This window comes from Dermacentor albipictus, chromosome 3 (assembly GCF_038994185.2).
Source record: "Dermacentor albipictus isolate Rhodes 1998 colony chromosome 3, USDA_Dalb.pri_finalv2, whole genome shotgun sequence".
NCBI lineage: Eukaryota > Metazoa > Arthropoda > Arachnida > Ixodida > Ixodidae > Dermacentor > Dermacentor albipictus.
In genome coordinates, this window is record NC_091823.1 from 149,114,393 (window position 1) to 149,140,097 (window position 25,705).

At 49.8% G+C, this 25,705-nt stretch overlaps 1 protein-coding gene across 1 annotated transcript in view; it reads right to left on the reverse strand.

Moving 5' to 3' along the window:
- LOC135914601 (uncharacterized) overlaps nt 1–25,705 on the reverse strand; it is a 256,527-nt gene that overhangs the window by 105,443 nt on the left and 125,379 nt on the right. Inside the window, exon 12 of the mRNA XM_070536517.1 lies at nt 14,171–14,308. Coding sequence (XP_070392618.1) covers nt 14,171–14,308 — 138 coding nt within the window. The remainder of the gene's footprint in view (nt 1–14,170; nt 14,309–25,705) is intronic.

Sequence of the window (25,705 nt, forward strand, 5' to 3'; positions counted from 1 at the left end):
CCGACGTGCGAGCGATACGATGGGTTTCTTCGGCAAGACAAAGCGTCTTGGCAACAGAGTACTCGCTGTGAGTGTCAAACGGTAGTATAGTGTCAATGCAGCTTAGCGGTGAACGTGCGTAAAGGAGATAAAAACGACTGTAATCAGTCGTCTCATGCTTTGCAGTATTATAAGCATAGGTGATGAAGGGGAGTACGTCATCCCAGTCCTTGTGATCGGAAGATAAGTACATGGTCAGCATGTTCGTTAGAGTTCTGTTCGTACGTTCTACAAGCCCATTTGTCTGAGGGTGCTAAGGCGTTGAATGACGGAACTGCGAATTGCAGAGACGAAGCAGTTCTTCTACGGCGTCCGCAACGAACTGACGACCGCGATCGCTAATGATGACACGGGGGAGACCATATCGAAGAATAATGAATCGAAGCAAAAACGTTGCAACGGACGCAGCTATTGAAGATGGTACTGCCACCGTATCCGCCTAACGGGTCAGATGGTCGACACATACGATCACCCATCGGTTGTTGTTAGATTACCGGGGAAATGGGCCCAGAAGATTGACACCCACTTGTTAAAATGGCAGGCGAGGCGGCGGCAGAGGTTGGAGAAGACCTGGCGGAGTGGTCGTAGGGCGCTTGTAGCGTTGACATTGTTCGCAACTGGCGACGTAGTGCTTGACTGTGTCCCGCATTCTGGGCCAGTAAAAGCGCTCCTGGGTCCCGTTCAAAGTCCTATGAATCCTAGATGGCCAGAGGACACATCGCCATGCATGGCTTTCAGTATGTCCGTTCGCAGACTCTGCCGCACAACCAGAAGGAAGCGTGTGCCTTTAGCCGAATAATTGGTCTTGTAAAGCAGGCCGTCATGGACACAAAATCAACCAGTGGCTCCAGGACGCGATGCGGATACAAATAGAGGCTCCAAACTAATATCATTTTCCCGCTCTGCTTTGAAAGTCGTCGAGTCTGGGAATGTAGAAGAAATGGGAGCAAAAAAGCCATCAAAATTCTCTTCGCCACATTCCGTCGTCGTCAGAAGAAGGCGGGAGAGACAGTCCGCATCTGCGTGGCGACGCCCGGACTTGTAGGAAATAACGAAATCGTACTCCTGCAGTCGAAGAGCCCAACGTGCCAGTCGTCCACTCGGGTCACGGAGATTCACCAACCAGCATAACGCGTGGTGGTCAGTAACGATAGTGAACGGGCGTCCGTAGATATAGGGCCGAAATTTGTGGACAGCGAAAACAGCTGCCAAGCATTCTTCGTCTGTCACAGTGTAATTGCCTTCCGCCTTGGTCAAAGAGCGACTAGCATAAGCCACAAGGTGTTCAGCTCCTTGATGACGTTGCACTAGTACAGCACCGATGCCGATGCCACTGGCATCAGCGTGCACTTCCGCAGGTGCGGATGCATCGAAGTGACGCAATATGGGCCCTGATGTTAGCAGCAATTTTAGCCGGCGAAACATGTCGTCGCAAACCGATGTCCAGTTGAAAGGGAGGGCTTTTAGGAGAAGACGTGTTAGAGGGTACACCACGTCGGCGAATCTTGGGACGAAGCGACGAAAATAGGAGCACAGGCCCAAGAAACTGCTCAACTCCCCCCCTGACATCGGTGCTTCGAAGGAGCTGTCTGCCTCAATCTTCCATGGATCTTGCCTCACACCGTTTTTGTTGACCAGATGCCCAAGTACTGCCGTCTCGGTGTCCCCGAAACGACGTTTCTTGGAATTTAGGATCAAGCCGGCTTGTTTGACCAAATCCAGAACAAGACTGAGACGGCTGTTATGCTCACTCAATGTGCTGTCAAAAATCACTACATCACTGAGGTAGCACAAACAAATTTCTCATTTAGGTCCTCGGAGGATAGTATCCGTGAATCGTTCGAACGTTGCTGGCACGCTACAAAGGCCGAACGCCATAACGTTAAATTTATCAAGGCCGTCTGGTGTCTCGAAGGCCGTTCGCTCCTTATCGTCTGGGTGCATGGGTATCTGCCAATACGCTGATCGAAAATCCACTGATGAAAAGTAGGCTGCGGAATGTAGACAATCGATGATATCATCAATTCTAGGAAACCGATACACATCCTTTTTGGTGACCGCATTCAGTTTCCTGTAATCAACGCAAAACCGCACGATCCATCCTTCTTCTTTACTAAGATTACTGGTGCTGCCCACGGACTAGAGGACTCTTGAACAACGCTTTTGCAGCATGTCTTTCACCTGTTCAGCAGTAACTGTCGTCTCTGTTGAAGAACCACGGTAAGGCTTTTGCCGAATGGGGTGCGCAGATCCGGTGTCAATTCTGTGGCGAGCACGAGAACGCGGGAGTGAAGCCTGCTTGTCGCCTTGCGTAAAATCGAACACAGAAAGGTGTGCTCACAAACCTTGTGCGAGAGCGTGAAGCTCATTTGAGGGTAGCGCCTTGTTGATCATCCGTAGGATCTGCTCTTCAGAAGTACTTCGGTGGGGATCGCTAGTATGAGACTGCTTCTCCTCGCCTAAAACTGTAATCGAGCTGTAAGTCATCTCGTCACGTTCAGCGAGCTTCATATCGCGCGGGAGAACAGCAGGGACACAAGAACAATTGAAAGCCCACAAATTTGAGGCGCCATTCACTCAAACGATGAAAGGTCGGCAGCAGCGAAATTGACAGGGATACGTGACAGCGACCAAGGCGGTAGCAGCAAATCGTTCCAAAAAACACAATAGTTTTGCACTGGTAAGGATGTGTCGGCAAGGGTGGCGAGAAGCGTGCTATTCAAAGTAATTTCGCCTGTTCCACAGTTAATGGATGCACCACAATCCTGAAGAAAGTCAATCCCGAGAATCACATCATGAGTACAGCGCGGTAGTATGAGAAATTCTGTTTTAAGATCTTCTCCCCCGAATAAAACACTTGCAACACAAATACCAAGGGGAACTAGGCACTCTCCACTGACACCACGAAACGTCACGCCATCATTCCACGGGAACATAACTTTCCGACCCAGCCTCTCTTTGAATGTCACACTCATGACGGAAACGGTAGCACCAGTATCCACTAATGCTGTTGCAGGTATACTATCAATTAACACACACTTTGTTGTTCACCATCATAATAGGCAGAGGAGTATTCCGCAGATACGCAGAGTGTCCGGCGACCTTACCTCCATCGGCCGCGCCGGCTAGTTTCCCAACGGCAGTGGTGACGTAGAACGTCGCCGTGGTGACGCTGAACGGCGTTGGCGACTGGGTGGGGGCGTCAGGCTGCGGTCTGAAGCTGGCGAGCCACTGCTTCTAATATATTGACGAAAGGTATTCCGGGTTGGTGCGCCTGTGGTGTTTCCAGTATCCGGGTCTGTCGGGCAACGGTCGTCATAACTGTCACGTTAAATATTACGCCAAGTTGGTGGTGGGCCATATGTTGTTGTCTGTCGGCGCCGGCGACAAAAACGAGCAATGTGTCCTGAGGCGCCACAGCTCTAACAAACAGGCGATGCGCGACCGACGTTGTAAGCCTGGGGGTCAACCCTGGGACGCTGCGAATAATAAACGCGATCTTCCGAATTCTAATTCGTGGTGGTAGCTCGACGAGTTCGTTGATCGTGCGTCATGTCATTGGGAAAGGCACGTCGGTACTGTCGCAGCTGATCGACTCAACAGTCTGCAAAGCCTGGCATGGCAGACAATGCAGACACAGCAGATGCATGTTCTTGAGGTTGGTTGGAAGCGCAGCCAAGTTGTTAGACATCCACCCCTTTGGTGTGTCGTTCAAGTTCTTCGCGGACAATTTGCCTTATAGTTACCGCAAGGTCAAATTGAAAGCAGTAGTTGTAGCTTTTGTCAATGCTTGCCACCGTTGTGACATTTGATAAGCTGCCGAACTTTGGCGTGATACGGCGCAGCTTCCAGGCCCCAAATGTGCGGCAATGCTTGATAAGGTCGGCGACCGAAGCGAGACTCTCCTTTCCGTATAAATAATCGTAAACATCCTCGGCTATGCCTTTGAGAAAGTGTCTAATCTTGTCCTCTTCGGACATTCGAGGTTTGACCGTTTTACAAAGCTTCAAAATCGCCCCTATGTACGTAGCACAGACCTCACCTGGGACCTGAGCGCGCTGAAGCAATGTCTGCTGCGCCTGCTTCCTTTTCGTGGTGGAATCGCCAAAGCACTCTGTGAGGTGAGTAACGAAGCTGTCCCGCGTTCCTACGCTAGTGTGGTTCTAGAACCACACTAGCGCAGTGTCTGTGAGGAACAGAACCACGATGTCGAGCTGAGCCGTGGAGTTCCAGCCGTTGTACTTGCTTACAACCTTGTAGTGGGTGAGCAATTGCTCCACGTCCTCGCTGAATTTTCCTAAGAAAGGGCGGGGCTCCATCTGATGCATCCACGCGCCGGTTGTTCGCACTGGAGCAGCCAGAGAAAGCTATTGGTCGCCGCTGTGGGACATCGGGATCTCAAGCGGTGTTGGAGGCAGTCGAGCGAGGCGTCGGCTCAAGCGTGGCACTTTCTGCAGCAGCTCCGTCGTCTTGGTCGAAGTACCCCGCACCTCCACCACAAAACTGCTACGGTTAATGTTAAGCCGGCTTTATTTAAGGGACGAGATTGACGGTGAAGTCAAGATGTCGTCCCGAGACTGCACCAGCTAACGTCTTCTTCCTCTTCTCCTCGTCCGGCTCATGCCGTAGCAATATTAATGTCCAGCAGCGGTCTTTTCCATGCTCTGCGAAATGCGCTGCAATAGCTAGAAAGACAGGTAAAATAGAAAGATTGTATGGTGCATACATTCCTGTCCTTCTACGTACACATAATATGCTCCATCAATAATAAATTTGGCAAGACGACGTTCGATGTGCGTGAGACTGGAAGAAGTGCTCGGGTGAATGTGTATGGTTGGTGCATGGCGGCGGATGGCTTGTTTCATAAGCAACGGGACAGATCAGTTTTAGCGGGTGGTCAGCAGGATCCTTTTACTGCTATGACGCCGCGGAAGAAATTCCAGGCCGCGTGCTTGAGTCGCGAAGTGCGTGGGCTTCTCGACGCTGCCGCCACAACAGGTGACAAACGCGGTGCTGCTTAGGTGACTATCGCAAATGAACCTCTCTATTGTCTTGAAAGTGGCTCGACCGTTTCCTCACGTGATTGCGAGAGTGGTGAGGTAACCGCAATGAGCGGCTGAACTGGCTTGGAAGTCTTGGTGATAGGCCGTGCCTCGGGCACGCTTTGAGTTATCGTTGGGTAGATTTGTTTGTCGCCGGATCCCCTATGTCCGGAGAGCGCTATACTTTAACCACAACATTCTGACACCCTGTCACCACCGTTTCCGTGTTTTCCCGGCTCGGGCTTCAATCAGAACACAACGACTGCTGCTGCACCGAGGCTGTGCAGGAAACGCACCTCGACTCCCCTCTACTCAAAGCGGACCGACACCGCCTCGACTCCCTCTTGTTGTGACTCCGGGATGGACGACGAAAGACAGACTCTCCGCAGACGAAGAAGAAACGAAAAACTTTGTGCGATGTTTACAGATAGTGGATGACAGCGTACAGGTAGCAGTAGGAACACATCGACTGACTGAGCGGCTGGAAGCGACTTTCTCTTTTCACAATGGGCCGGTTCTCCCTAAAAATCCTTCAGCGAAGCCTCGTCAGCAGGAACCAGCTTGGGCGACTTCTCGTTTGCAGAAACCAGGTGGGCCAGGGTGATGACCTCACCCGCATCGAATTCATGATTCATCACGGAGAAGTGGGAGATCTCGCCGTCTCGTGGTAGCCGGGTGGTGCATGTAGTATGGCAGCTCCCGCGCCTCGTGGTCGGCACGTGGCGCTCGTAGTATGGCACAACACTGCAGGTACAACACACCGACTGCTACTACACTCCATAACTATGTGAGTGCAGGACAGGTGATTCAATCCATCTAGGGTGCTATGTAGGATAGCCGAGTCTGCAGAACTTGGAATCTTCACGAGCTGTAGCGATGCCCCAATACGAAAGAACTAATGGTACCAAGACAAAGTTTGTCCCTCGGCACGCCTCCAGATCCATTCATTTATCTAGATTCACTCTGGGTTGTCCCCATCCATTGGGCGTTGCCTTATAGGTGGTCGAAAAACTGGGGTTCACATGATCATACAGTCTTTGCTTGCTCTGTAACTTCTTTCACCTATTGGTCGTTCCGCTGAGTGTATTGCATGCACTTTACGTGCACAAGCGACTCATAAATAAATGCATTTAGTACAGTATTATTATTCAATTTAATGTGGTTTATGAGCATTTTAAGGTTTAAAAGATGTACACTCAACAGGCATTAGACTAAGTTGTAATTTATTACGTTTGGCCTTACGCCACTTATACGCTGGCTACCTGCTTGCGCTCGCATTTCCGAGCGCAGAATGGTGTGTGCCTGATTTTCGCACTGGGCTTTCAACAGATCGCTCGTTGCTAGCGCTTAAGTAATGCTGCGAAGCGAAGTGAGCATCGGCTAACGCGGAACTGGTTTTGCGCGCGCTTACCGTGTATGTACGCAGGAATGCTGGAAAACAGTGATACAAGCCAATGGTCAGAAAGCTATGGTTTTTCTTTTACTTTGTGATGCACCTTTATATTAAGTAGCGCTGAGCGATGGCTTCTAACAACCGCCAGAAAGACTCGTCGTACTGAGCAGCCCCGAATGATCCACGGTTTCTAACAAACGCAAGAAAGGCTCTTCGCAGCGCACGTGGCCGTTAATCGACCGCCATCACATCCATATCAGGTGGGACTCCAATAGCGGTGCAGTACTCGTCGCTGACGAGGTGGCGCTTCACTTTTTTACAACTTCTAAATTTTTTTGCGTGTGAGCGCTTGTGATGGGGTTCACAAAGTTCACGCTGTGGTTGCGTGTCTCGCAATGCAGATTGAAGCTCGCCCCATTAGCATCCATTAAATTAGGGATAGACTTGTATGGGGCCTTTTCGTCACAGTGAATAATGATCCCCGGTTGAAGGTGGGCTTCAAAAATGGGGCCTCGCGTTGCCTCGTCTCGTCGGTCGACCTCGAAAAGTCGCAGCTTCCTTGTGGCAGCGCAGATAATGTCGAAGATCCGTGGTAACCTATCTAAAACACCGCCGGAATTTCGGCGGCTCGGCGGAACGTTGTCGCTCACGATCAGGAGGCCTAGATTGTAATTTTGCTTGCAGCGAAGAACACACACTCGTCAGTTTGCACTACATTCCCGGCGCCAACGAGTGGGGGTCGCGCCTGCAGCTCGTCCCTCACGACCACACGGGTCGTGAGGGACGTATTTGAGTATATAAAAATATTCGAATATCTTGAATTTATTCTGAAGTATTTTCAATATATAAAAATATGTAATCTTGTTCAATTAAAGCTGAGAAGCACCAGATCAACAGCAGCCAAGCAGCAGCGAACAGCCAAAGCTCTCCTGCAAATCACAGCACTGGTCCGTGTCGGCGTCCTCGAACTGTTAGCGGCAATACGAGGCGCGTCTGCTTCATTACTTTGGCCCCGTGTGTGAAACGGAGCCACGCTGGCGACTCACGGAGCATAGAAGACGAGGGGGTGGAAATAAGGCTTCAGTCGGCTAACATTCACTGTCTGGTGATCTCAACAACGAAGGTCCGGCGATGGCGTGACGCGCTCAACTAAATAGTTCACATAGGAGGAGGCGTCCATGATCCGATACGGACTATTGTACCACGCAAGTAGTTTATAACAAAGGCCGGGAATATGAGACGGTATCCAAAGCCAAACAAGGGAACCAGCAGGGAAGGTGGCCGTGGCCTGATGACTGTCACGTCTTGCCTTCTGACGCCCTTGATCCTCGCTGGTCATCGAACGAGCGAGCTGGAGGCAATCTTCAGCGTGTCGGGCTACTTCTGAAACAATTATGCACTAGGAAGCGCAGGGCTGTAATGCAGGATAATATCCAGAGGACACGAAGGCTCACACCCATACAAGAGAAAAAAACGTGTAAAACCGGTGGTCACTAGTGTCCCGGTGTTATAAGCGAAAGTCACGAACGGGAGTGGGGTGTCCCAATTGGTGGGGTCGGACAAGACGTACGTCCTCAACAGGTTTGGTTGAAGCGCTCAGTGAGATCGTTCGTTTGGTGGTGATACGTGGTCGACTTCCGGTGAATGATTTGACACTCGCGAAGGAGGGATTGTATTGCTTCTGACAAGAGGACACGACCCCTATCGCTGAGTAGTTCTCGAGGAGCACTGTGGTGACGGACGAAGTTGCGAAGAACGAACATCGCAACGTAGCGCACCGCCGCGGCAGGAAGAGCCGCGGTTTCTGCGTAGCGCGTCAGGTGATCGACGCCAACAATAATCCAGTGATTTCCACATCCAATGTATGGGAGCGGGCTATAGAGGTCGATGCCAGTCGAACGGTCGAGCAGGGCACGGTAGCGGCTGGAGTGGGCCAGTAGGGCGCAATGAGAGAGTTGCTTTGTTGGCAAGCGGTGCGCGATCGAACGTAATGCTCCCCAGGCCGATCCATTCCACACCAGTAGTAACGTTGGCGCAGTCTTGTGAAGGTTTTTAGGACGCCGGTGTGGGCCCTTTCAGGAGCAGCACAAAAGCACACGCACATATCGGAGCACATGTGCCGAGGGACAGCCAGAAGCCATTTCCGACCGTCAGCCACATAGTTGTGGCTCTAGGGGGTCTTGTCTCGCAGGGCAAAGTAGGCTGTTTGACGGCGTAGCGTCCTCGTTGAAGGAACGACCGATGGAGCGGAAGGTAGTTGAGCAGCAGGGCAAGGTATGGGTCCTTGAGTTGCTCGAAGAGCATGGCACTTGTGGTCATTATTGACGTGTCTGAGGTCGGAGGAGGAACGGAAAGAGAAATCACATCAGGTGTCATGGGCGAGCGCGAGAGCGCGTTAGCGTCGGAATGCTTTCAACCAGAGCGGTATAGGACACGAATCTGATATTCCTGCCGGCGAAGTGCCCAATGACCGGACCGAGACGGGCCGACGGGTGTTTCAAAGAGGCAAGCCAACAAAGGGTGTGATGGTCGACGATGATGCTCAAAGGACGGCTATAGAAATAAGACGAAACTTGCCCAATGCCCAAATGATGACTAAGCATTCCTCCTCTGTAACGGTGTCTTTAATCTCAGCTTTTTTAAGGGTACTGCAGGCATAAGGCACGACGTATTCTTCGTTCGTGGCTTTCCTTTGGGCCAAGACCGCACCAAGACGGACACCACTGGCGTCGGTGTGAACCTCTGTCAGCGCAGTTGGGCCATATTGGTGAAGAATGGGCGGTGAAATCAGCAATTTGCGTAGAAGCTTCATCGCATGCTGATCACCGCGCGGATATGCCTTTGCTTGCGGTAATTAGCTTCGTGAAGGGTGCGATAATAAAGGCGAAGTTTCGCACGAAGGGTCCAAAATAGGAGCGCAGGCCTATGAAACTTCGCAGGGCATTGATAGATGGGGGCTTCGGAAACTCGGCGACTGCGTGAAGCTTGTCGGGATCAGAAAGGATGCCGTCTTTCGAGAAATCGTGACCCAAGACGGCTCATTTTCTGGCAGCGAAACGGCACTTCTTGAGGTTGAGCTGTAGGCCAACTGAAGTGAGACAGCTGGGTCAGGATGTCAGGTAGACTGGTGATATGGGTCAGCAAATCCTGGGAGAAAACAACTACGCCATCTAGGTAACATAAACAAGTATTCCGCTCATATCCGCGGAGGATGGTAATGATCATGCGCTCGAAGGTAGCGGGAGCATTGCGGAGCCCGAAAGGCATAACCTTAAACTCGTACAGGCCATCGGGAGTGATGAAAGGTGCCGTGGGGTGGTCAGCCGCAGCCATGGGAATCTGCCACTAGCCAGAGCGGATATCTAGAGACGAGAAGTATTCGGCACCTCGCAGATAGTCAAGAGCATCGTCGATCCGAGGCAGTGAGTAGACGTCTTTTCTTGTAATTCTCTTTAGGCGGGGATAATCGATACAAAACCGAATGGTGCCATCTTTTTTGCACACTAGAACGACAGGTGACGACCAAGGGCTTTGAGAAGGCTGAATGACGCCGCGCTGCAGCGTGTCATCCACTTGTTTCGTGATAAATCGGCGCTCTTCTGCGGAAACTCGATATGCTTGCTGTCGCAAGGGGGCATAGGAACCGGTGTCGGTAGCATGAGAGGCACTTTTGTGGAACTAAAGGATGATTCGTTGCATCGAACGAAAAAAAAAACTCCTTCATTAGAGTAAGAAGTTGAGTGCGATGAGACGATGTGTCTCCGGCGATAGCGTTGTCTAAAACTGCTCAAGGCGTTGGTAATGAGGCGGAAGTTATGGCGTCCAAGTGTAAACGGGTGACGCCATCGTGAATGTTAAGGTCTTCAATACTCTTGACAGTTTGCACAAACCCTAAAGTCTACTTACCGGGAAACCGGTGCGGATTACAGATGGGCCTCAAAGCGGATTCAGACGTAACATTGAAGATGGCGAACGGGAGAAAGAAGTCCTTGCGGTGGGCAAGCATGTCAGATGGCGTAGACGCCAGAATTGAGACTTGCAGGGCAGTACACTACAAGGTCACAGGCACCGACGTCGACGGAGGTATATCAATATAATCATCAACGAAGACTTAGCGAACACTGAGGTCGGTGCCGACTGATGCAGATTCACATAGCGGCGAAAGGGCCACTTGCGTGCCAGAACAATCAATGATGGCACTGTGACGTGACAGGAAGTCCCACCCGGAGATGAGATCTTGATAACGGGATCGCAACACAAAAAACGTCTCGGATGACTACACGGGCTGTGCATACAGCTGTAGCATGAATGCGTTGCGCGCTAGCAGTGCGGAGTGCCATGCCAGATGCGGAGGTCATGAATTTTTTCGGCTTGCGACAAAGATTTTCATGGATGACGGATGCCGCGGTCCCAGTATCGATAAACGCTTGGGCGGATGCTCCCTCCACATGGATGCCAACGACAATCTGCGGTGAAAACTGAGGCCTCAGAAAGTTCGATGAGTTTGGAGTTCTTTCCACCGGAACTGTGCTAGTCAATTTCCCTCGGCAGTAGGCGGCCGACGACGCTTAGGTGACAACGACCATCGACGTGGAGAAGAACGGCGACTGTCTGGACCGCGGTCGTGATCGAAGGGTCGCAGCGGCGAGTTAGCGGCATCTTGGCAGCGTATCTCGGCAGCAGGTTGTGGCGCGCAGGTAAACTGGTCAAAGACGTCACGGTGAGAGGACATGTTACGACGACAAAAGTGCGCAACGTGACCAGCATTGCCATAGGCGAAGCAAATAGGCCTGTTGTCTGGCGTGCGCCACGTGTCGGCTCGAAGAAGAAGCTGGGATGACTGCCATGGAACAGGAGCAGGGGGAACCCGGTGCGTTGGTGGTGGGACGGATTATGACGGTGGGGGTGGCCGAGCGACAGCGTAGTTGAGCGGCGGAGTTGTGACCCGCGACGAGTAGTCGGCATAAGAGATTAGTGCCGTCGGAGATGCGAATAGCGGCGGGTAATCAACATAGCAGAGCGATGCCGTCTCAGGAGCTGGCGGGCGAACCAGGGCAAGTGCGTCAGATATTTGGGCACGTATGGCTTGTTGCACGGCCGTAGTCAGTGTTGGGGCTGGCTCCTGGGTGGGAGGGAGCAGCGACCGCTGGCGGGCGAGTTCCTCGCGAGTGAAATCCTTGAGCTGAAAGATCAGAGTAGAAAGATCGGTATGGGGCCAGCGGCAAGTGCAATAGCGGAGACGGAGTCAGCCTGTGGGATGTTTTTGCGGTCGATGTTACGTTGGTGATGCAATTCGTCGAAACTCTAACACAGGTTAAAGAGTACGGCGACGCTGGTTGCATTCTTGATCATCAGCATTTGAAACGCTTCGTTCTAAATACCCTTCAGAATATCGTATACCTTCTCGTCCTCCGCCATCGCTGCATTAACACGGCTGCAAAGATCCAACACATCCTGAATACAGCTGTGGAAAGTCTCGCCCGGATGCTGTGCTCGCTGGCGTAGGCGCCGTTCGGCGCGTAGCTTGGGGACAGCGGGGCGGCCAACATACTGTGAAATGTGTCTTGAATACGGACCAACTCGGGGAGAAATGTTGCATTCGTGATTCTTAAACCATAGATTTGCTTCGTCAGCAAGGTGAAAGATGACGTTATTCAGTTAAGACTGGTCATCCCACTTAATGTGAACGCTTACACGTTCATAGGATGAGAGCCAGTCTTCCACATCATGTTCTTCTGTCCCCCAACAGATGGTCGGGCGGCGCTGACGGTGAACGCCAGAGCAAGTGACAGGGACAGCCATGGGTACAGACGGTGCGGAGGTCGCATCAGTGAATGGGGCGGGGCAGTGGGCAACGTACGATTGGGGAGCTCCAGTGCGACTTGAAGGATTCCCACAATCTCCAGCAAACGTATTGGCGTTTAATTAAAGCTGAGAAGTACCAGATTAACAGCCGCCTAGCAGTAGCGAACAGCTCGAGCTCTCTTGCAAATCTCAGCATGGGTCGTCGTCGTCGTCCCCGATTTGCTATCACAAACACAAGGCGTGTCTGCTTCATTACAGGTGTTACATAACGTGTGCTTTCTTGAATACCACGCAGAGTATTCGTAAATAATTTATTTATGAAGAATAGCTTTTCTTTCAAATGCACGTAGCTTTGTCGCGCTTGCGCATCTTTGGTCTCTAGCGTCCCGATTTGTGCCCAAATTCCTCTTCGCGTTGTGGTCAGAGACCTAATCATTGTTGTGTGTTTTGTGCAGTTATTGAATGCTTTTCGTTGGTAATGGGTTTCACGAGGTTCTACTGGATCAGGGTTGCACCTGTTCAGGGCAGCGACGATAGCTGCCTTTGCGACAGCGACGCGGAGTACAGCCCTGATCGAGAACATGCTGCCCTAACAGATAAGTCTTGCTAGTCCGGGAGCGACACAGTTTCGCAATTTTGACTTTCTATGGTGGCACATTCACAGGCTCCTGTGCAATGTGCACCACGTAAGTGCGCTTTCTGTTTTTCTTTAGTGGCATGCGGCCGGAATAGGAAGCGAACGCCGCCAGCGTTCCTCAAAATTGATATTGTGGAGGTGCGCCTTCGCTTTGCCTTTTTTTTTTTCCTGGGTGGATGGCATGGGAGCGATACGAAACAAATGCAAAGCAGTAATTGGGAGCAGGCAGATTGTTTGCAAAATCTTCGACAAAAGAGGAACATGAAAATAGAAGGTTGCTGAAATGGCAGTAGTCACCAGAGGCAACATAGCAACACACGGAGATAGCGATATGCCGTGACGACTAATATTTCTTTTCCTACGTGTCTTGTACATACCAATCATTGCACGCACTTACGCGAAGTAGGCTTTTTGTACGGAGCTTAAGAAAAATGGGTACGGTAAGCGGTCATGAATTCGCCCCCCCCCCTCCAGAATACCGATGACATTAAATAATTTAATGTGCATTCAAAGAAGCACGAAGGTTGCTGTTTGAGTTCGTGCAGGTAAGGGTTTGAGTACTCCTTCAAAGACGAGTGTATCACGTCTCGCAGTTCTAACCAACCATGGATGCTAGTGCCTCATGTATAACGAGCCTTACAAGTTTTCTGTACTGGTTTAAATTTCCCATTCGTTCTTTTTTTTTCTTCGTAGGATAGTGCACGCAGTCTTCTGTCGTATAGAAGGAGTGGACGCAGCGGCAAGCGGCAGTTATGGGTTGGCATAATAAGCGATACTCACTCACGCTCGCCAACACTCACTCGCATGCATAGTCGCTTCCATCCACGCTTACCGACACCGACTCCCGCTGGTGCTCGCCTCCACTCACCGGTACACACTTAACAAAGGTTTGCATGCGTTAACTCTGTAATGTGATGCGCAGTCTGATGCCATTAAAGATCCACCTCGCACGGCGCTGACCGGGTCACGTGCATGCGATCAAAACCCACATGGGTATGTTCGCGTGTCTGTTCCTGTGTGTGCGCGCGAGTGTGAGTGTGTTCGTGCTCATTTAATATACTACGTCTACTCGCACTCGAGCGCTTTCAATCCTGCTTAAACTCACTCACATCCACTCATAACCTTACTTACTCACAGACACTATAGGTGAAGCCTGTGAAGTGAGAGCGTAGCGTGTATGAGGTAGGGGGATGGCTGCGGCTGAACGCATATGACGAGCTAAAACGGGAACTTCGCTCATTCAGCGCAGCTCACGCGGTGCCTTGGTAGCTCGCGTCGTCGTCGTCGGGGTTGTAGTCGGGCTCGTAGGGGTGGCCGTAGAACTGGTGGTCGTCGTCGGACTTGGTGTTCTCCTGTGGCTCGTACGCACCCAGGTTGGCAACGCGTGTGTTTCTGTGTAGGAAAACAAAACAAGAATCGTAAATGGGCGGCAATCTCGTATAGATGAAAGAAATTGTGCGGGAACCATCGATGCTGAGTGTCAAGGTAATCAAATAATATAACAATTTTATTATTGAAGTTATTCACTTCGTTAAGAAAATGGTGCACTTGAAGGGATATATTTGTTACAGTGAGGATCTTGCGTAGCGTTTCTTCTTTCAATGCATAATTTCGTAGAGAACATCGTAGTGTACATCGCTATGCCTATAAGCCGATTTTTCGTGTGGGCGTTGTCTCCAGCGGAGCAGACTCCGGCGTGGACGGCGACTGCCCTTCCCCTTTCCTATAACCCCGTCCAGGTAAGAGGTGCGGGGTGGCTATCCCGAACGCTGCTTTCTCTGCATGCAGAACTTCAGGCGTCCCAAGCTCTCTATCGCGATACGCAAATTGGTTGTGGCAGAGCGCATGCCATTCACACAGGTGCCTCTTCTAAGTGATGAAATTAAGACCACCATGAAAACGGGCGCTAGAGTGAACGAAATGTATTCGCTTTTAAATGTTGTGTGTCTTATGAATTGAAGCTCATGGAAATGTCAATTTTTTGTCACATGAAATTGTACGGCCGCGCGTATAGACACACACAAAAATAAGATCATTAAACCTAAAATGGTTTTCCTTGCAGCATATGGAAGAGCTTGCAAGGTCTATAAGGCACTAAGCAGCCCGGTGGCAGTGAAAGTCGCACGCTCGGTCAGCTGTCACTAAATAGAATAATGTCGCTCAAAAGTGGTCTATTTGTAAAGTATCACCAGGGGTTATCGGATGATCCAGCAACAATCGGGATAATGCTGGACCTCACTGCATCCATAGATTGCAATCGGACATATACGCCGGCCAGTCTACGTGCTTATATAAATGTGACGTATGGTGTCTGCTGCATCAAGCGTGTTCCGCGCAATAGCACCGAGATAACACTGAAAGTTCTCCAAGAAAGGAAGCAGCAAAACCACATTGGACCACCTACTCTATTAGTCGATTGATTCACATGGAACGTAGTGAGGAATGTTTCCTATAAATGTGTAAAGTTGAGTGGGACTCATGTGCGATGACTTAGTGCGCCAATGTCTCGAACACCTCACATATGAGGGACGTACTGTAGCCGTGTTTCTCTCTCGCTCTTCTCCCTGAACACGCTGCGCCATCTAGCGCCACCACTTCGAAGTGCTTGTGAAGAACTTTGCATGACCTCCGAGATGGCGTAGCCTCCGAGACCATAGAGGTTCCTACAATAATTACTAGAAGAAACTCTGTTACTGCAATTGTTAAGCCACCATGAGAATAATGCGAAGTAAACACATCAGTCTAATCTCCGGGCTTGCGGATTCCAATGTTCTTGCGGGTTTGTTTATTACGCTTTATATGCCTTCATTGCCCTAAATTTCAGGGCAATCTATACTTTTCCAGAAGTGCAGGAGACGCTTCGAACACGCAGAATCGCTACTAAGTGCAACGGTACAGCTTGTCGAGGTAGGCCAAATCGACACGTGTCATGCATCTCAAGGCATTGGCTTTCTTGCAATAAATTCATAAAGGTCGTGTGTCGGTTCATGCGCCCGTGGCGTAATAGTTCCCATATCAGGCATCTGCGTTATCGGTTCTGCGTTCGAATCCTGGCATTGGACAATTTCAATAATGTTTATTAAAATAATTGTTACACATTACCTTGCTGAAAATGTTAACAAAGCCGTTGAAAGACCAGCATTAGGCTAATCTCATGTACTTGCCATAATTCCCATCCTGTATGAACTGTTGCCATTGCAGCCCCCGTAGACACTAACGCTAGAGTTTCCCTTTAGTGCTTATGATAAGAAACTTTATGTACGAGACTGTACTGGTGCCGCGCTGGTGCGTAAAAGCCCTGTACAACAAGACTTCTCTCTCGCGTTTTCTTTTAGCCACGCTGCGGCAACTTGTGCTGCATCCGCGAAGTCAGGGCGCAGTCTCCGACATGCGTGGCACGTAGGTGCTAGTGCATACGAAAAATTAATCTTTAAGTTCAAGCTGGCACTCACAACCTCAGTGCGCTAAAGCGTCGGGCTGCTGTGTTTGGGAACACATGTGTCGATGGTTCGATTACGTCCAAGAAGAAAAAAAAAATTGAAAGAATTTCTTTTTTTGTTGTTGTTAAAGAGGGCCGGGAATGAGGTTAGACGCACAGCCTTCGCGATCGGCCCACCTTTTTGACTGCCTCTATAGTAAGTATCGATCTACATCTTCAGGGTGAAATCTCGCCGACGAAACCCTAACACTGACATCAAGAAGCAGCACGCCGAGCAGTCCTTCTGCGAGGCTACATGCGTCAAGTTTGAAAATGGAGCTTAATGGGCAAATGTGCACCTTGAACTGCGCTTGTTGGTTAAAGTGTTTTGTTGGCGGCCGTGATGAATCATATTTTGTGTAGGCGTGTAGTGCAACCATAGTTTGTCATTTGAAGAGTAATTATTTCTAATGTAAAGAAATCACTTTTGTTGTGTTCATACGCTTCTTACATTGTCCGAGTGTTGGGCCCGCATGAACCACCATGCCGAGCCAGCGCTGTTATCCTCGCAAAACTAATGCTGTATGCGCTCTAGCAGAAATTCTTAAAAGGAGACGGCTGCTTACACCTTTGCGCCCTTGCACAACAAGTACTGCACGAGGGCGAATTAGACAGCATGGGCCCCTATTTTTATTAGCCAATATAAGGGACATACAGGTAATTACAGATAGGCGTGCAATACTAAGTATCTTGCACTATTTCTCCAAATAGTCCCCAGACCGATTCAAGACATTTGTACCATCTCAGCACTAAATCTGAGATACGCCTGTGTTTTGTTGGCGTCAGTCAGCGACGCCGGAGGTCTACCCAAACGCTCATTGTCATGCAAGTCTTCGCAGCCTTTTGTGAACTCACAACACCACCACCTAACACTTCACAAATCGAGACACCTGACCCATACGTGGGCTGCATTTCCCTGCTGGATTTCGATGGGCGTTCATTTTTTGCTACCTAGAAGATGAATCACACTTTGTTGCTGGCCCGCCGTTGACGTATGAAGCAAAACCGACATTTTCAACAACTTACAGGAGCGCCGTGCCACGGAGATACCGGCAGATAATGCCAGGCCAAGAAAGGTCAACCGCTGGGAGTGCATTTGTTGACTTTGCATTTGGAGTCTTAATTTGGCTTTACAAAATTGGGTTAAGGACTTTCTAATTTCCCCTCGTATCATAGTGATGGTCACCGAGAAATTATCCAGGGGTGCAGATTTTTGGGCTAGTTGGTTAGCTGCATCTATTGAAGTCATAGCACTGGATCTACATGGACCACTTCTATAAAACGAGAGGACGTGCGCTACAATCAACCCGTGAGGTTATCCCTTGATAAAAGCACTTACTTATTATAGCATGATAATAATGTCCAGCAGCGGTCTTTTCCATGCTCTGCAAAATGCGCTTGCAATAGCGAGCACGACAGGTAAAATATAAACATTGTGTGGTGCATACATTCCTGTCCTTCCACGTGACATAATTTGATCCATCAATAATAAATTTGGCAAGGCGTTCGATGGGCGTGGGACTGGAAAAAGTGCACGGGTGAATGTGTGTGGTTGGTGCACGGCGGCGCATGGCCTATTTCATAAGCAACGGGACCGATGAGTTTCAGCGGGTGGTCAGCAGGATCATTTTACTGCTATGACGCCGCGGAACAAATTCTACGCCACGTGCTTGAGTCGCGAAGCGCGTGGGCTTCTCCACGCTGCCGCCATAACAGGTGACAATGGCGGTGCTGCTTAGGTCACTATCGCAAATGAACCTCTCTATTGTCTTGAAAGTGGCTCGACCGTTTCCTCACGTGATTGCGAGAGTGGTGAGGTAACCGCAACGAGCGGCTGAACTGGCTTGGAAGTCTTGGTGATAGGCCGTGCCTCGGGCACGCTTTGAATTATCGTTGGGTAGATTTGTTTGTTGCCGGATCCCCTATGTCCGGAGAGTGCTACAGTTTAACCACAACATTCTGACGTCCTGTCACCACCGTTCCCGTGTTTTCCGGGCTCGGGCTTCCATCAGAACACCACGACTGCTACTGACCTGAGGCTGTCCAAGAACCGCACCTCGACTCCCCTCTACTCAAAGCGGACCGACACCGCCTCGACTCCCTGTTGTTGTGACTTCGGAGTGGACGGCGAAAGACGGACTCTTTCGGCATACGAAGAAGAAACGAAAAACTTTGTACAATATTTACAGATAGTGTATGATAGCGTACAGGTAGCAGTAGGAAGGCATCAGACTGACTAAGCGGCTGCAAGCGACTTTCCCTTGTCACAATGGGCCGGTTCTCCCTTAAATCCTTTCGTCGAAGCCTCGTCATCAGGAACCGGTTTGGGCGAGTTCTCGTCCGCAGGAACCAGGCGGGCCGGGGTGATGACCTCGCCCGCGTCGAATTCTTGATTCGTCGTGGAGATGGCTGGGCGCTTCTTGAAGTCGCCTCCCGTGTCGAATTCTTGATTCGTCGCGGAGAAGTGGGAGATCTCGTCGCCTCGTGGTAGACAGGTGGTGCATGTAGTATGGCACAACACTGGTGCTACAACGCACCGGCTGCTACAACACTCCATCGCTATGTGAGTTGCAGGACAGGTGATTCAAGCCATCTAGGGTGCTATGCAGGATGGCCGAGTCTGCGAAACTTCGTGTCTTCACGAGCTGTAGTGATGCCCCAAGATGAATGAACTAATGGTACCAAGACAAGGTTTGTCCCTCGGCACGCCTCCAGATCCATTGATTTATCTAGATTTACTCAGGGTGGCTACCAACCATTGGGCGTTGCTTTATTGGTGGTCGACAAACTGCGCTTCACGTGATCATACTGTCTTTGCTTGCTCTCTAAGTTATTTCACTTATTTGTCGTTCCACTGAGTGTATTGCATGTATATTACATGTACAAGCGCCTCATAAATAAGTGCATTTAGTACAGTATTATTGTTGAATTTAATGTGGTTTATGAGCATTTTAAGGTTTACAAGATGTACACTCAACAGGCATTAGGCTAATTTGTAATTTATTACGTTTTGCGTCACGCCACTTATACGCTGGCTACCTGCTTGCGCTCGCATTTCCGAGCACAGAATGGTGTGTGCCTAATTTTAGCACTGGGCTCTCAACAGATTGCTCGTTGCTCGCGCTAAGGTAAGGCTGCGAAGTGAAGTGAGCATCGGCTAACGCGGCAGTAGTTTTGCGCGCTTACTGTGTAAGCATGCAGGAATGCTGGAAAACAGTGATACAAGCCAATGGTCAGAAAGCTATGGTTTATTTTCTTTTACTTTGTTTTCCAGCTTTATACTAGGTAGCGCTGAGCGATGGCTTTTAACATCCGCCAGAAAGACCCGTCGTACTGAGCAGCCCCGAATGATCCACGGCTTCCAACAAACGCAAGAAAGGGCCTTCGCAGCGCACGTGGCCGTTAATCGACCGCCATCACATCCATATCAGGTGGGACTCCAATAGCGGTGCAGTACTCGTCGCTGACGGAGTGGCGTTTCACTTTTCTACAACTTCTACATTTTTTTGCGTGTGAGCGCTTGTGATGGGGTTTACAAAGTTCACGCTGTGGTTGCGCGTCTCGCAATGCAGATTGAAGCTCATTCCGTTAGCATCCGCTGAATTTGGGACTCATTGTGTGGGGCCTTTTCGTCACTGTGAATAATGGTCCCCGGTTGAAGATTGGCTTCAATAATGGGGCCTCGCGTTGCCGCGTCTCGTCGGTAGACCTTGAAAAGTCGCAGCTCTCTTGTGTAAGCGCAGATAATGTCGAAGATCCGTGGTACCCGAACTGCAACACCGCCGTAATTTTGGCGGCTCGGCGGAACGTTGTCACTCACCATCAGGCGGCCTCGATTGTAATTTTGCTTGCCGCGAAGAACACACACTCGTCAGTTTGCAACATCTTCCCGGGGCCAACGAGTGGGGTTCGCGCCTGCAGCTCGTCCCTCCCTACCACACGGGTCGCGAGGGGCGTATTTGACTATGTAAATATATTTGAATATTTTGAATATATTTTGAAGTATTTTGAAAATATAAAAATATGTAATGTTGTTTAATTAAAGCTGAGAAGCACCAGATCAACAGCAGTCAAGCAGCAACCAACCGCCAGAGCTCTCCTGGAAATCACAGCACTGGTCGGCGTTGTCTTCACCGAACTGTTAGCGGCAATACGAGGCGCGTCTGCTTCATTACATTGGCCCTGCGTGTGTAACGGAGCCACGCTGTCGAGTCACGGAGCATAGAAGACGAGAGGATCGAAATAAGGCTTCAGTCGGCTAACATTAACTGTCTGGCGATCTCGACAACGAATGTCCGGCGCTGGTGTGACGCGCTCAACTATATAGTTCACATAGGAGGAGGCGTCCATGATCCGATACGGACTGTTGTACCACGCAAGTAGTTTAGAACAAAGGCCGCGCACGCGAGGCGGTATCCAAAGCCAAACAAGGGAACCAGCAGGGAAGGTGGCCGTGGCCTGATGACTGTAACGTCTTGCCTTCTGACGCCCTTGATCCTCGCTCGTGCCAGCTGGAGGCAATCTTCAGCGTGTCGGGCTACTTCTAAAGTAATTATGCGCTCGGAAGCGTCAGCTCGGTAAAGCAGGATAGTATTCCGAGAACAGGAAGGCTCACGCCCGTACAAGAGAAAAAAACGTGAAAAATTGGTGGTCGCATGTGTCCCGGTGTTATAAGCGAAAGTAACGAACCGGAGTAGGCTGTCCCAATTCGTGTGGTCGGGCAAGACGTAAGTCTTCAACAGGCCAACCAGTGTTCGGTTGAAGCGCTCCGTGAGATCGTTCGTTTGGGGGTGATACGTGGTCGACTTCCGGTGAATGATCTGGCACTCGCGCAGGAGGCATTGTATCGCTTCTGACGAGAAGACATGACCCCTATCGCTAAGCAGTTCTCGAGGAGCATCGTGGCGAAGGACGAAGTTGCGAAGAACGAACATCGCAACGTAGCGCACCATCGCGGCAGGAAGAGCCGCGGTCTCGGCGTCGCGCATCAGGTGATCGACGCCAACAATAATCCAGCGATTCTCACATCAGATGTATGTGAGCGGCCTATAGAGGTCGATGCCAGTCGAACGGTCGAGAAGGGCACGGTAGCGGCTGGAGTGGGCCAGTACGGCGCAATGGGGGGTTTTGCTTTGTTGGCAAGCGGTGCATAATTGAACCTAATGCTCCACAGACCGACGCATTCCACACCAGTAATATCGCTGACGCAGTCTTGTGAAAATTTTTAGGACGCCGGCGTGAGCGTTTTCAATGTCAGCATGGAAGCACTCGTGCCATATCGGAGCACATGTGCCAGGGATAGCCACAAGCCGTTTCCGACCGTGGGGCATATCATCATCGTCATCATCAGCCTCGTTACACCCACTGACCGTTACACCCGGTCATGTACTAATTGTGGCCATGTTGTCCTTGCAAACTTCTTAATCTCATCCGCCCACCTAACTTTCTGCCACCCTCCGCTACACTTCCCTTCCCTTGGAATCCATTCCGTAACTCTTAATGACCATCGGTTATCTTCCCTCCTCATTACGCGTCCTGCCTATGCCCATTTCTTCTTCTTGATTTCAAGGGAGATGCCACTAACTCGCGTTTGTTCCCTCACCCAATAGCTCTTTTCTTATCCCTTAACGTTACACCTACCATTCTTCTTTCCATAGCTCGTTGCGTCATCCTCAACTTAAGTAGAACCCTTTTCGTAAGCCTCCAGGTTTCTGCCCCGTACGTGAGTACTGGCAAGACACAGCTGTCATAAACTTTTTTCATGAGGGATAATGGCAACCTGTTGTTCATGATCTGAGAATGCGTGCCAAACGCACCCCAGCCCATTCTTATTCTGATTATTTCAGTCTCATGATCCGGATCCACAGTCCCTACCTGTCCTAAGTAGATGTATTCCCTTACCACTTCCAGTGCCTCACTACCTATCGTAAACTGCTGTTCTCTTCCGAGACTGTTAAACATTACTTTAGTTCTCTGCAGATTAATTTTTAGACCCACCCTTCGGCTTTGCCTCCCCAGGTCAGTGAGCATGCATTGCAGTTGGTCCCCTGAGTTACTAAGCAAGGCAATATCATCAGTGAATCGCAAGTTACTAAGGTATTTTCCATTAACTCTTATCCCCAGTTCTTCCCGATCCAGGTCTCTGAATGCCTCCTGTAAAGACGCTGTGAATAGCATTGGAGAGATCGTATCTCCCTGCCTGACGCCTTTCATTATTGGGATTTTGTTGCTTTCTTTATGGAGGACTACGGTGGCTGTGGAGCCGCTATAAATATCTTTCAGTATTTTTACATACGGCTCGTCTACATCCTGATTCCGCAATGCCTCCATGACTCCTGAAGTTTCGACTGAATCAAACGCTTTCTCGGAATCAATGAAAGCTAAATATGAAGGTTGGTTATATTCCGCACATGTTTCTATCACCTGATAGATAGTGTGAATATGGTCTGTTGTTGAGTAGCCTTTACGGAATCCTGCCTGGTCCTTTAGTTGAGGGAAGTCTAAGGTATTCCTGATTTCATCTGCGATTACCTTAGTAAATACTTTGTAGGCAACGGACAGTGAGCTGATCGGTCTATAATTTTTCAAGTCTTTGGCGTCTCCTTTCTTATGGATCAGGATTATGTTAGCGTTTTTCCAAGATTCCGGTACGCTCGAAGTCATGAGGCATTGCGTATACAGGGTGGCCAGTCTCTCTAGAACAATCTGCCCACCATCCTTCAACAAATCTGCTGTTACCTGATCCTCCCCAGCTGCCTTCCCCCTTTGCATATCTCCCAAGGCTTTCTTTACTTCTTCTGGCGTTACCTGTGGGATTTCGAATTCCTCTAGACTATTTTCTCTTCCATTATCGTCGTGGGTGCCACTGGTACTGTATAAATGTCTATAGAACTCTTCAGCTACTTGAACTATCTCATCCATATTACTAATGATATTACCGGCTTTGTCTCTTAACGCATACATCTGATTCTTGCCAATTCCTAGTTTCTTCTTCACTGCTTTTAGGTTCCTCCTTTCCTGAGAGCATGTTCAATTCTATCCATATTATACTTTCTTATGTTAGCTGTCTTACGCTTGTTGATTAACTTCGAAAGTTCTGCCAGTTCTATTCTAGCTGTAGGGTTAGAGGCTTTCATACATTGGCGTTTCTTGATCAGACTTTCGTTTCCTGCGATAGCTTACTCGTATCCTGTCTATCGGAGTTACCGCCGGCATATATTGCACACTCCTTAATGATGCACACAAGATTGTCGTTCATTGATTCAACACTAACGTCCTCTTCCTGAGTTAATGCCCAATACCTGTTTTGTAGCTTGATCTGGAATTCCTATATTTTCCCTCTTACCGCTAACTCATTGATCGGCTTCTTATGCAGAAGTTTCTTCCGTTCTCTCCTCAGGTCTAGGCTAATTCGAGTTCTGACCATCGTATGGTCACTGCAGCGCACCTTGCTGAGCACGTCCACATCTTGTATGATGCGAGGGTTAGCGCAGAGTATGAAGTCTATTTCATTTCTAGTCTCGCCGCTCGGGCACCTCCACGTCCATTTCCAGCTATCCTGCTTGCGGAAGGAGGTATTCATTATCCGCATATTATTCTCTTCCGCAAACTCTTCTAATAACTCTCCCCTGCTATTCCTAGTGCTTACGCCATATTCCCGCACTGCCTTGTCTCCAGCCTGCATATAGGCATATAGTTGTAGCTATACAGGGTCTTGTCTCGCAGGGCAAAGTAGGCTGCTTGACTATGTAGTGCCCTCGTTGAAGGAACGACCGATGGAGCGCACAGTAGTTGAGCAGCAGGGCAAGGGATGGGTCCTACAGTTGGCCGGAGGACGTGTCACTTGTTGTCAGTTTTGACGCGTCTGAGGTCGGAGAAGGAACGGAAAAAGAAATCACATCAGGTGTCATGCGCGAGCGGGAGAGCGCGTCAGCGTCGGAATGCTTTCAACCAGTGCGGTATACGACACGAATCTCATATTCCTGGAGGCGAAGCGCCCAACGACCGAGGCGGGCCGACGGGTGTTTGAAAGAGGAGAGCCAATAAAGGGTGTGATGGTCGACGCTGATGCTAAAAGGACGGCTGTAGAGATAAGGACGAAACTTGCCCAAAGCCCAAATGATGTCTAAGCATTCCTTCTGTGTAATGGTGTCTTTATTCTCAGCTTTTTTAAGGGTACTGATGGCACAAGCCAGGACGCATTCTTCATTCGTGGCTTTCCATTGGGCCAAGACCGCACCAAAGCCGACACGCCTGTCGTCGGTGTGAAACTCTTTCTGCGTAGTTGGGCCGTATTGGTGAACAATGGGCAGTGAAATGAGCAATTTGCGTAAAGGCATCATCGCATGCTGATAACCACGCGGAAATGCCTTCGCTTGCGGTAATTAGCCTCATGAAGGGTGCGATAATAAAGGCGAAATTTCGCGCGAAGCGTCGAAAATAGGAGCACAGGCCTATGAAACTTTGCAGGGCATTGATGGATTGGTGCTTCGGAAACTCGGCGACTGTGTGAAGCTTGTCGGGATAAGAAAGGATGCCGTCTTTCGAGACAACGTGACCAAAGACAGTTAATTTTCTGGCAGCGAAACGGCACTTCTTGAGGTGGAGCTGTAGGCCAGTTGAAGTGTGACGGGTCAGGAAAATCCTGTGAGAAGACAACTACGTCATCTATGTAACACAAAGAAATATCAAGGTAAATGTACCTGGTAGCGAAGCTTCCATAGAAGCCCATACGTTCAAAACATGGCTGTCCATCGGCGGTCCATGGGGCTTAGCGCCATCTGTATGTGGTGGGAACACTACCGGCGGAAGAAAAAATAATGTGACGCCATGTTCGTTAAAAGCAGAAGTGACGTCATTTTGTTTTCGAAGGCGCGAAATTTGTTTTGTTGTTCTTCCTATGGAGCTATATATTCAAATGCCCCGCCATTCGACTTGATGGGCGTTTCGAGCTTTCAGCGTGTAAAGCGATGCAGGAAAAGGCCAGCCGTACGGTTGTCGAAATCGCATATCTGCAAAGAACATACTTTCTTTGGAGGCTGACGAAAGCTTTAGGTGTAGAGTGCTGATCCTATTGTTGGATGCCAAGCCCGTCGGCCAGCGCAGTCGCACGAAAGCAACTACACAATTATCTGGCGGTCGTAACTCACTACTTTTGACTGAACAGATTAAGAAGCAATGAAGCTACCCGCGTCACCGAATTCAGACAAACTTCGACAAGCAAGAAAGCGCAAACTGTGAGGGGGGCGTATTTCAACATATGATACGAGTGCGCCTTTCTGCCCATTTCAAGACGTTCATTGCATTGCGAG